Here is a 13343-nt window from a genome sequence, read left to right on the forward strand (position 1 = left end):
TGCCAGGGGCTGGAGGAGGAGGAATGGGAGTTAGGGTTAAACAGGAAGAACAGAAACCTGCTGCGCCACACTGTACCGAGAGTCAGTGATGTATGTACGCTTAGGGTTTTAGGAGGGTAGATCCCATGTCAAGAGTTCCTACCACAATCAAATAAAATCTTTCTCAAAAATTCTAGTCATAAGTTTCAGATAATACCACCTGCTACCAACATAGCAAATCTCTTAGCCTACGTGCAAGTCCCTGCTTTCATGAGCCTGCTTTTGGCTTAGTTTCAGGGATGCAGATGGCACCTCAACAGGCAGGCCACCTTCCCCTGATCAATGTCGTGCTCTTTGAGCGAGAGAAAGAGAACTTAAAAGGAATAAAACATTCCCAGTAGAGCCAAAGCCCCATGTGCCCTCCCTGTTTCTAGTTCTCCACCCCTAAAATGTGTAACTTACCATCCTGTCCATTTCTCTATTCCTTTTCTATGGATGTATGTACCCTAAAGGGCTTCCCAGGTGGCTCAGTGGTAAAGAATCTGCCTGCAATGCAGGAGCCAGAGGAGACCTGGGTTCAATCCCTGGGTCGGGAAGATCCCCTGAAGAAGGGCATGGCAACCCCCTCCAGCATTCTTGCCTGAAGAATCCCACAGACAGAGGAGCCTGGCAGGCTACAGTCCACAGGGTCTCAAAGATTCAGACACAACTGAAGCGGCTTGGCACACACGTGTGCCCCCTAAAGCAAGGCATGGTAGTGTTTTGCTTGAGTTTTCGGCAATCTTACTGCACATGTTCTGAAATGTGCTTCTTTCTCTCTCAACATTGTGTTCCGATCCCTTCATTTTCACTATCACCTTTTCCCCATTCTCCTGTTAATGGACACTTAGGCCCTTTCCAACTTTGGCTATTAGTAATACTGTTATTACTAATGGACTTCCTTGGTGGCTCAGACGGTAAAGCGTCTGTCTACAATGCGGGAGACCTGGGTTTCATCCCTGGGTCGGGAAGATCCCCTGGAGAAGGAAACGGCAACCCACTCCAGTACTCTTGCCTAGAAAATCCCATGGATGGAGGAGCTTGGTGCAGGCTACTGTCCATGGGGTCGCAAAGAGTCAGCCATGGCTGAGTGACTTCACTTCATTTCAATACTGTTATAAAGACTTTCGGAGAAGGCAATGGCACCCCACTCCAGTACTCTTGCCTGGGAAATCCCATGGACGGAGGAGCCTGGTAGGCTTCAGTCCATTGGGTTGCTAAGATTCGGACATGACTGAGCGACTTCACTTTCACTTTTCACTTTCATGCATTGGAGAAGGAAATGGCAACCCACTCCAGTGTTCGTGCCTGGAGAATCCCAGGGACAGGGGAGCCTGGTGGGCTACCGTCTATGGGGTCGCATAGAATTGGACATGACTGAAGTGACTTAGTCGTAGTAGTAGTAGTATAAAGACTCTACTCTGTTTTCACATAGAAAAGACTATGGAATGTGTACGGAGGGCCAAGTTCTAAATGAGTTCTTTGCCTGTGTGTCCTGGAATGCAGACTTGACCATCTTGGCCTAGAAGTCAACCTATAACATCAGAGATGAATATTCAGCAATATTCAACTGCACTTTTTACCCCTCTGGAATTTTCTCACCAAAGAACATCTCCTGGACACTTTAAGTAAATCCCAAACAACAAATGCATGCTTTGGAGTATAGTATATTTTTGAAACATTTCATATCACACTGGATGATGTATTGGTCTGTCTTTCCCTTCTTGCGGTTGTCTCCATGGTGAGACCTTTGAATGTACATTTTGTTTCTTTCATTTCTGTAGCCATGGAACCTGTTCAGCACGTTTTGAATGAAAAGTAAATGAATGGACGTCTTCCAATAAGAGGCTAGGACTCACTAGTTGCCCTTCCCCATCCCATAAGGTGGAGGAGGGGATGAGGTTGCATCTCAGTGGGAAGAATTCAGTACCACCTCCCTCTTCAAGGCCTTCCCTGGTGGCTCTGTCGGTAGAGACCACTTTAATGTGGTAGACACAGGTTCAATCCCTGGGTTGGGAAGATCCCCTGGAGTAGGAAATGGCAACCCACTCCAGTATTATTGCCTGGAGAATCCCATGGACAGAGGAGCCTGACAGGCTACAGTCCTTGGGGTCACAAAGAGTTGGGCACGACTCAGTGACTAAACCACCATCCCTCTTCAAAGAATCAGTCCAAAGCATGTAGAAGAGAACCTCTCTCCCAGCTGTAAGAACCACGAAGGGAACACCCAGAAAGACACTGATGTTGCCTATACTGAGGACATATGAAAAACACAATTTGACTTTCTGAGATGTGGTGTTAGAATTAAATTCAAGGGATGTGCCATTGCCCTTGACTTTCACATTCTTTTAGAAGTACATAGGGCTAAAGTTCAGGAGGTGGAAATTAAAGAAAGGACCCAGAACCATAAATACCCAAGAAGCCTGAATAGGAAACCATTGCCACAGAAGCTACAAAATATACTTCTAGCTAAAACCACATATGATAAATATTGAAATTAGACCCAAAAGACAATTTACACTTAAAAATCAACTGATTGATTATAAAAACAGGACCAGCTTTAATAAATCCAGTCATTTAACAGATTCTATTGAGCATCTCTTACCTGCCAACCCTGGAAATGCACTGGTGAGCCAGACAGACACAGGCCCTATCCGTGTGGAGCTCACAGTCTGGTGGAGATGGACAGATGTGCAGTCAGTAATATAAGTAATTATAAAACAATCATGCATTAAAACATCTGAAATCATTCCCAAAATTATTGACTGCAAAAAGTGACATGGGTGGGCTCAGAGGTTAAAGCGTCTGCCTCCAATGTGGGAGACCTGAGTTTGATCCCTGGGTTGGGATGATCCCCTGGAGAAGGAAATGGCAACCCACCTCGGTATTCTCGCTTGGAGAATCCCATGGTCAGAGGAGCCTGGTAGGCTACAGTCTACAGGGTCGCAAAGAGTCAGACACAACTGAGCAACTTCAGTTTCACTTTCACTTTCACTTGGTCCTGAGAAGATATTGATGACACGTGACCAAATTCTTGTAAAACGTGCTTTTTTACTGGGCTCCACTCATATTTGATGGGATGCAAGCATGGTCAGCATGCTGTCTGGGAAGAGTCTCCTCATGCATGAAACTGGCCTGATTGAGGCCATCACGTCAGCTCATCGTTCTCCCATTGGTTAGGGGATGAGGACAGGGCCACATACGTGGTGCGGCGTCACTGGGACTTCAAAGAGGCTGAATTTTCCACAGATTCTTTAAAGTAATAAAACCTTCTAACATCATTTGCCTCTTTGTTCACTAGCTTCAGAAATTACTGAGTCAGAGACCACGTCTTACCATTAATCCTGCCACCAAATGAGAGGGTGAGCACAAGGCTGCATCTCAACAGCGTCACCAGAGCCGTTCCTCATCTTTCAAAGCTCATGTTATGCTGGGAGCAAACACAAAATCCCACAAATCAGGGAAGGAAACCAATTGACTCCTATTCTCAAGAGCTCTGAATAGACCAGGCAGGGAAGCCTGAGACTGACATGTTAAATAATTGGGCAGTAGGTAAGACCAGCTTTAGGTATATGCTGTAGGCAGTGCTGAGCAAGGGTTTAAGGGAAAGAGGTGATGGGACAAACGAACAACATCTGTGGAAGGTACTAAAGGTCTGGCCAGCAGCCTGGGATTCACACATGGACTCCATGCCTCAGAAGGACTTGGCAGGGTGGGGAGGGAGGGTACGTATTCACTCTGGGTAGCTCCTGATGACAGGGCAAGATCCATGGCTGGAAATCACAGGAGGCAGAAACAAGCTTAATCCAGCAAAGAACTTTTGAGCAACTCAGTGTTTTGGGTAACTTCTTTAGGGAGTGAGCTTCCCATCACTGGACATATTCAACTGAAGGCAACAGGAGTGCTCATTAGAGTTGGCACAGATGGGATCCTTCAACCTCCAAAGATCCTCTTTCACTGGCGTTTGGAGGCTCTGGGTAGGTGAACCAACCCTGTCTGATGCATTTGTGGTCAGGAGCACAATTGTTCACATAATACAGCTGAGTCACTGAGTATGTCTTCAGGCACGCGAGCGATCCTCAGTGCAGCCACTCAAAGTGGGAGCGGAACGGTGCGCAGGGGCAGGAAGCAGGAGGAAGGGGGTTCCTGGCCTGTGACTTTGAGCAACACATCCTGGTCAAACCTCTCCTAAGGAGGGTGAACACAAGTCACACTCAGCCTTAAGCAAAAACCTGCCTCCTCTGTACACGCAGTGGGGGAGGCCCATTCTCATTTCTGCTAGATCACTGGGCACAGACTATCTTCCCCAGTACAAGAAGAGAGCCTCAAGTGTCTTTCTAAAGGCCAAGTAATAGCATGCTAATATTCCCAGTGAGATTCACTAAAAATGTCAACTAAGTAAGAATGATTATATGTCTAACACAGGATTCTCAGGTGGTGCTAATGGTAAAGAACCTGCCTGCCAATGCAGGAGACTTAAGAGAGGCGGGTTTGATCCCTGGCTCAAGAAGATCCCCTGGAGGAGGGCATGGGCACCCACACCAGGATTCTTGCCTGGGAAATCCCATGGACAGAGGAGCCTGGCGGGCTACAGTCCATGTGGTCGCAAAGAGTCGGACATGACTGAGCACACTTTCAATCTATGGCAGAGGAGGCAAGATATACAATGAGGAAAGGATAACCTCTTCAATAAGCAGTGTTGGAAAAACCTGGACAGTTACATGCCAAAGAATCAAAATAGGCTATTCTTTCACACCATGCACAAAGATAGATTCAAATGGATGAAAGACTTAAATGTACGATGGAAACCATAAAACTTCTGGAAGAAAAATGAGGTGGCACTCGGACATCTCTCTTGGCAATATTTTTGGATATGTCTCCTCAGGGCAAAGGAAGCACAAGCAAAGAGAAATAATGGGACTACATCAAACTGAAAACCTTTCGCACAGTGAAGGAAATGATCAACAAACAAAAAGCCATCTACTGAATGGTAGAAGATATTTGCAAATGGTATATCCAATAAGGGGGTACTATCTGAAGTATGCAGAGAATCATACAACTCAATATAAATAACAAACAAGAAATCTTGATTTAAAAATGGGCAGAGGACCTGAATAGACATTTTTCCAAAGAAGACACAGATGGCCAATAGGCACGTGAAATGATGCTCAGTCCCCCTTACTGGGATTAGTGCCCTTACAAAGGAGATCTCAGAGAGCTCCCTCATTCTTCTCCTAAGTGAGGACATAGGAAGAAGTGCTGGTTGTGAACAAGGACGAGGGGCCCGACCAGACACTGAGTCTGCTGACACCTTGTTCTTGGGCTCCCAACTTCCAGAACTGAGAAATAAATGTCTGCACCCCCCCCCAAAAAAAAGAGAAAAAGAAAGAAAAGATGTTCAACATCATTAATCATCAGGGAAATGAAAATTAGAACTGCAATGAGATGTCAGAATCATCTGTCAGAAGAACTATTATCAAAAAGCAACAAATTACAAGTGCTGATGGGCATACAAAGAAAAGGCAACGTTTGTGTACTATTAGTGGGAAGGTATTGTAGCTCAGCTGGTAAAGAATCCACCTGCAATGTGGGAGACCTGGGTTCGATCCCTGGGTTGGGAAGAGCCCCTGGAGAAGGGAACAGCTACCCACTCCAGTATTCTAGTCCATGGGGTCACAAAGAGTCAGACAGAAGTGAGCAACTTTCACTTCACTTAACAGTGGGAAGGTAAACTGGTGCAACCACTATGAAAAACAATATAGATGTTCCTCAAAAAATTAAAAATAGATGACCCCACAATTCTAATCTTGAGTTTATATCCACGGAAAATTACATCACTAATTCAAAAAGATATAGGCATCGCTGTGTTCACTGTAGCATTATTTACAACAGCCAAGACATGGAAGTAACCTAAGTGCCCATCAATAAACAAACAGAAAAAGGAGAGGTGCTATATGCTTCAGAATATTATTCACACTTAAAAAAGGACACAATAATGCCATCTGCAGCAACATGTCATACTGAGTGAAGTGAGTCAGACACAGAAAGACAAGTACCATATACCATCGCTTATATGTGGAATCTACGAAATGAACACAAATAAATTTATTTACAAAACAAGTAGAGTCATGGACATAGAAAACGAACTCATGGTCTCCAGCGGGTAAGGCGGGGAGGGTAAATTGGGGGATTGGGACTGACACACACTACTATCTGTAAAACAGATCACTGCTGCTGCTGCTGAGTCGCTCCAGTCGTGTCCGACTCTGTGCGACCCCATAGACGGCAGCCCACCAGGCTCCTCTGTCCCTGGGATTCTCCAGGCAAGAACACTGGAGTGGGTTGCCATTTCCTTCTCCAATGCATGAAAGTGAAAAGTGAAAATGAAGTCGCTAATAAGAACCTATTGTATAAAGCACAGGGAACTCTACTCAAAACTCTGTGAAGGCCTACACAGGAAAAGAATCTTAAAAAAGTGGATATACATATATGTATAACTGACTCACTTTGCTGTACCCCTGAAACTAACACAACATTGTAATTCAACTGTACTCCAATAAATTTTTTTTAAAAAATGAAATCTTGCCACTTGTGCCAACATGGATGCATCTAGGATATTATGCTAATTGTGAAGTAAATTGGACAGAGATAAACAAATACTGTATGAATTCACTTCTATGTGGAATCCGAAAAGCAAAACAAATAAGCACACATAACTAAACAAAGTCACAGATACAAAGAAAAAACAGGTAGTTGCCAGAGGGGAGGGGGGCAAGAGAAAGCTGGTGAAGGAAATTAAGAAGCACATATTTTTAGTTGCAAAATAAATGTCAGGGTTATGAAACAGTGTGGGAAATATAGTCAATTATGTAATATCTTTCTATGGTGACATATCATAATTAGACTTATCCTGATGATCATTTTGAAAAGAATAGAAATATTGAATCGCTATGCTGTGTACCAGGGACTAACAAAATGTTGCAGGTCAATTATACTTCAAAATAAACTCATAGAAAAAGAGATCAAATTTGTGTTTGTGGTTACCAGAGGTGGGATGTGGATGGGAAAATTGGATAAAAGCAGTCAAAAGATACAAGTTTCCAGTTATAAGATAAGTAAGTCCCAGGGATGTAAGGTACAACATGATTAATATAATTAACATTGTTTTATATTATATAGGAAAGGTATTAAAAGAGCAAATCCTAAGAGTGCTCATCACAAAGAAAAATTGTATTGGTTTCCATTTCTTTAACTTTACTGGGTTAGCTGAAAACTTCCTTCAGTGTTTTAAGTAAAAATAAAAGACACAGTTGCATTTTTACCACTAACTTTATTGAACAATGCATTCACCGATTTGTTCCACTACCTTGCGCCATTTTTCAGGCAACTTCATAATTCCATCTTCCCAAAACTTTCTATCTTTTTGAGCAAAGAACTGTTCCAGGTGCCTTTTACAGTCTTCTAGAGAATGGAAACTTTTCCCATTAACAGACTAAATGGAAATCCGAAGGGGCAATGTCTGGTGAACACAGCATATGAATCAGAACTTCCCAGCCAAGCTGTAACAGCTTTTGCCTGGTCATCAAAGAAGCCTGAGGTCTTGCATTATCCTGATGGAAGATTATGCATTTTCTGTTGACTAATTCCAGATGCTATTCGTTGAGGGCTGCTTTCAGTTCGTCTAATTAGGAGCAGTCCTTGTTGGAATCAATTGTTTGGCTTTCCAGAAGGAGCTCAGGACAGAAAACTCCCAACCCCACCATATACACAACATCACCTTCTTTGGAAGAAGACCGGACTTTGGTGTGGTGGGTGGTGGTTCATTTCACTTGTCCCATGATCTCTTCTGTTCCACATTATTGCATAGTATCTACTTTTCATGGCCTGTCACAATTTGTTTTCCAAACAGAACATTTTTCTTTACATTTCAGTAGAGAATCGCATGTGGAAATACCGTCAAGGTTAGTTTCGCCTAACTTATGTGGAATTGAAACATCAAAACAATTAACATAACAATCGGTGCAAATAATTTTCAACACTTGGTTTGGGTATTTTGAGTTTGTCAGCTATGTGCCGTGTGGTGTAACAGTGCTTGCTCTCAGTTAATGTCTCAGTTTGATCACCATCAACATCAACCGGCCTACCTGACTGTGGCCTATTGTCCAGTGAGAAATCTCCAGCGTGAAACTTTGCAAACCGCTTTTCACACGTTCCATCCATCACAGCACCTTCCCCACACACTGCACACGTCTTTTTTCTGCATTTCAGTTGCATTTTTACCTTTCTTGAAATAATACAGCATATTATGCCAAGAATGTTGCTTTTCTTCATCTTTAATATTAAAATAGCAATACAAAAATTCACTAATTTTGATTTTTTTAACGCATGCTGATATGACAGCAGTCACAATATTTTAATCTAATAAAATTGTTTCAAATGAAGCTAGACAACGAAGCTCTACTAGCGCCATCTTATGGAAAAAATGAACAAAACTTTTGGCCAGCCCAATACATCTACATAAGACGGTGCACTGAACTTGGGGCTTCCTAGGTGGCGCGGTGGTAAAGAGCCGGCCTGCCAAGGCACAAGAGACCCAGGTTCGAATCTCTAGGTTGGGAAGATCCCCTGGAGAAGGAAATGGCAACCCACTCCAGTATTCTTGCCTGGAGAATCCATGGACAGAGGAGCCTGGAAGGCTATGGTCCATGGGGTCACAAAGAATCGGATATGACTGAGTAACTAAACACACACACACTGAACGTATGTGGTAATCATTTCAGGATGTATGTAAGTCAAATCATTGTGCTGTACATCTTAAACTTACATAGTGCTGTATGTCAATTATATCTCCATAAAACTGGAAGAAAAAAGAATGAAGAGGGTAAAAGAGAAATTTTAATAGTCTGAAAAAAATTTAGGAGATAGCATCCTGACATTTCTCGGTAGCAGGTATATCATGGTGTTCTATGTTTTCTTTCAGCAGAGGGAGCACCTGAGATCCTACGGAGAGGTAACATGGAGAAGATAAATCCAAAGATGTATGCATCAGGTACACTCCAAATTTCACCTGTGAACAAAACAGCAACAACAACAAGACAGGTTATTTTAGCAGTTAAAATAATTTTGCAAATGATAACATTCCACTAAAATTAAATCAGGTCTTTAAAGACAGGTCCTGAGACTTGATATGTCCTGACCGTCATGTAGTAGAAGTAGCGAGAAAGGGGGAGAATCCTGGACTTCTCTGGTGGTCCAGTGGTAAAGAATCCACCTGCCAGCACAGGGGACATGGGTCCCATCCCCGGTCCAGGAGGCTTCCAGGTGTTGCCGGGCAACTAAGCCCATGCACCACAACTACTGAGCCCATACTCTGCAACAAGGGAAGGCACTGCAAGGAGAAGCCTGTGTGCCGCACTAGAAAGTAGCCCCCACGTGCAGCAACAAAGACCCAGCACAGCCAAAAATAAAAACAAATAAAATTAAAAAAAGACAAAACAGGGAGAATCCTAATAGCCCATGACACCACAGAGTCTCATTCCAAAGAGTTTTTTCCTGATAGTCTTCCACACCTTTTTATTGCTGGACCTTTCATCTTTCTTCCTTCCTGAGTTTCCCACAGGAGGGCTTTCTCCTGCTCTGGGCTTCTGACCCACTGTCAGGCTGATTTCTGCTCTGTTCCCTGATGCAAAAGCCATTTTGTGAAAATATGGGCAAAACCCTGCATTTTCTATAAGAATGTGTGATATGCACTAGTTAGAACGTATGATATGCAACAGTTAGAACTGGACATGGAACAACAGACTGGTTCCAAATAGGAAAAGGAGTACGTCAAGGCTGTATATTGTCACCCTGCTTATTTAACTTATATGCAGAGTACATCATGAGAAACGCTGGGCTGGAAGAAGCACAAGCTGGAATCAAGATTGCCAGGAGAAATATCAATCACCTCAGATATGCAGATGACACCACCCTTATGGCAGAAAGTGAAGAGGAACTAAAAAGCCTCTTGATGAAAGTGAAAGAGGAGAGTGAAAAAGTTGGCTTAAATCTCAACATTCAGAAAACTAAGATTATGGCATCTGGTCCCATCACTTCATGGCATATAGATGGGGAAACAGTGGAAACAATGTCAGACTTTATTTTCTGGTTCCAAAATCACTGCAGATGGTGATTGCAGCCATGAAAATAAAAGACGCTTACTCCTTGGAAGAAAAGTTATGACCAACCTAGATAGCATATTCAAAAGCAGAGACGTTACTTTGCCAACAAAGGTCCATCTAGTCAAGGCTATGGTTTTTCCTGTGGTCATGTATGGATGTGAGAGTTGGACTGTGAAGAAGGCTGAGCGCCGAAGAATTGATGCTTTTGAACTGTGGTGTTGGAGAAGACTCTTGAGAGTCCCTTGGACTGCAAGGAGATCCAACCAGTCCATTCTGCAGGAGATCAACCCTGGGATTTCTTTGGAAGGAATGATGCTGAAGCTGAAACTCCAGTACTTTGGCCACCTCATGCGAAGAGTTGACTCATTGGAAAAGACTCTGATGCTGGGAGGGATTGGGGGCAGGAAAAGAAGGGGACGACAGAGGATGAGATGGCTGGATGGCATCACTGACTTGATGGACGTGAGTCTGAATGAACTCCGGGAGTTGGTGATGGACAGGGAGGCCTGGCATGCTGCGATTCATGGGGTCGCAAAGAGTCAGACACGACTGAGCGACTGAACTGAACTGATATGCGCTAAGTTCTCCAAATTCTCCAGAATAAAGATGGAAGGTCCAAAATGAAGAGCTGTGTGAGTTACTCAAGGTTTGCCATCAGTGTGAGTGAGCCAGTAGAGTTGCTCCAAAGAGTGAGCAACCCTTTGGAATATGAGACGTGCTCCTAGGTCTGCTCATTCCTGAGATTATAGCAGTTGGCCACCACCAGGCCCCAGGCTAGGGACTGGAACCAAATCAACTCCTTAGTATTTGTGTACATGTCGGTGAGGAGTACATGGGAGTTCTCTGTACTTTCTTTGCAATTTTTCTATAAATCTAAATTTATTCAAAAATTTGAGAGAATAAAAGACTTGCGCACAAGAATTATTGTGACACTGAGAAATACCATTTCCATGTCTAATAGCATTTGTGCCCACCCATCCCCTCTCCTAACAACCTGTGTGGGGCAGACTCAAGGTCCCCATGCCCCCAGTTGACATGGGCGGCTGAACCTGTGCAGAGAGACACACCGGTGTTAACACTCAAGTGCAACAGCTCTGCAGACCACACCTGTCCACATCTGAAAGGAAAGTTTTGTCGATCAATGAATGTGAAACAAAAACTGGCTTTGGAAAAACACAAGGGACAATGCAGACATTTTACCATCACTTAACTTGCCAGGCTGTTACTGGAAAGACAGGAAACACTTGCCTTATTTCTGTTAATTTTCAAGAATTGCTCCATGCAGCCTGACAGCTTACTTGGCTTCCTGGAATACTTTGCAAACAGAAAGTCCTACAGAAAGTGCAAGCCCGGAACTAAATGAGTCTTCCTAATGAATAATCTGTTACAAAGTCAGCTTCTATCATCTGAATTCCACAACAATAACACTTAGTCATTTTAGCCTCAAGAATATGACTTACAAACTTATTATAGTGAAATTTATTGAATCTTTCTGTGCAGCTATCCTGTTCACTCTAACACACTGTTTTCTTCATGAGATTTCTGTGGCAAAGAAAATAAGATGACAGAACTACTTTAGTTACTATTTCTTTCCCGCCCCCCGCCCCTCACTGCCTTGGCCACACCACGTGGCATGCAGGATCTTAGTAGTGTGACCAGGAATCGAACCAGTGCCCTCTGCAGTGGAAGTGCAGGGTCTTAACCAGGACCACCAGGGAAGTCCCTTTCTTTTCCTTTTTTTTTAAAGTATTTCTTATCTATACTCCTTATCTCTTCAATAAGATTTGAAAGCATAAAAAATATATGTAATTTTTAAAAAGTGAGACCTAGAGGGGTGGGATGGGGTGGAGGGTGGAAAGGAGATTCCTGAGGGAGAGAACGTATGTATACTTATGACTGATTCATGCTGTTGTACGGCAGAGACCAACACAACATTATAAAGCAATTATCCTCCAATTAAAAACACAATGTTTTTAAAAAGTGAGGAAATGAATAGAAAAGAAAGGTAAGATCATGTCACAGACAAAGTCGGAACCTTGGTGGTAGCCTATCAGCCTTAGAATGTTCTCCCACTTCTAAAAATTATTCAGCATTATTAAGGATTAGTTTCAGTGTAGACAACGCATCAGGATCTTAAGATGGGGTGTCGTATTTAGCAATTATGCTTACCTTTCTCTCTCGCCTCTCAGAAAGCTTTTGGAAAACATCTTGGTTTCGTTGTCCAGTTTGCTGATCGATGCAAATCATCTGACATCTGTGACAAGGTCCCAAAACCTGGGCGGCGAGAAGGGAAAAGACAGTGTTGTCATGAAACTGACCCAACTGTCCCACTCTGCAGGGAGGAATCTGGGTCCTAGAGGAATGGTTGTAAGCAGCCAATTTCAGACTCAGAGAGAAACGCTCCAACTGCAAGGAGCCAAGAGTGCCGCCTCTTCCCAATGCCCACTAGGGAATCACCCACACGTGTTTGCCAGCTGAAAGACCCCTGCAGCAGGGTTTTGTGGAAAAAGTAAAAAGTGGTTGTGACTCGCAGGTGGTTATCAGGGGGTGTGGGGCTTCCTCCAGGGAGCAAAGCACTGATTGCAGGACATACTGGGAGGAGATGGCCAGCCACACACCCTGTGCTGCTGTGATGGCCACAGACCACTTGAGACTTGGGCAAGTAGCTCACGCAACCACAGGTGCCCCTGTGAAACACTGCAGTTTGCACCAAGGCCTGGCATTCCTGTGCATGGATGCACTCAGCTCTTCTCCTTTGAGGCCAAGTGCATGGTTTTTCATGCTTTGCTTGATCAATAATATTGCCATAAACATGTTAATTCACACAACTCTCTCATGTTTGAAACTTTTAGGCTAAATCTCTCAAAATGAGGTTATAAAGTCAATACGTATAAAGCTCTTATGACTTGATGATACCCAGTGAGAAACTGCTTTCCAAAAGAGATGTGCTGGGTCTTTTTGCATTGCAACTGCTTCTGCACTGAGTCTTACCACCCACAAACATCTCCTAAGCATTAACTTAAAAAATTTGTTATAATTGAAGTATAGTTGATTTATGACATTTCAGGTATAAAAGCAAAGTCATCTGAAAAAAAATAACCCATTACAGTTTATAAGATACTGAGTATAGTTCCCTGTGCTATCCAGTAGGTCCTGGTTGTTTAT

General features: G+C 43.4%; 1 protein-coding gene across 1 annotated transcript in view; it reads right to left on the bottom strand.

Moving 5' to 3' along the window:
• Positions 1-7380: 7380 nt before the first annotated feature.
• Positions 7381-13343, bottom strand: part of MOCOS (molybdenum cofactor sulfurase) — a 57624-nt gene continuing 51661 nt past the window's right edge. The window contains exons 14-15 of the mRNA XM_068993820.1: positions 12348-12452; positions 7381-9085 (exon numbers count right to left, since the gene is read on the bottom strand). Coding sequence (XP_068849921.1) covers positions 8933-9085; positions 12348-12452 — 258 coding nt within the window. The 3' untranslated portion in view covers positions 7381-8932. The remainder of the gene's footprint in view (positions 9086-12347; positions 12453-13343) is intronic.

This window comes from Capricornis sumatraensis, chromosome 21 (assembly GCF_032405125.1).
Source record: "Capricornis sumatraensis isolate serow.1 chromosome 21, serow.2, whole genome shotgun sequence".
NCBI classification, from domain to species: Eukaryota; Metazoa; Chordata; class Mammalia; order Artiodactyla; family Bovidae; genus Capricornis; species Capricornis sumatraensis.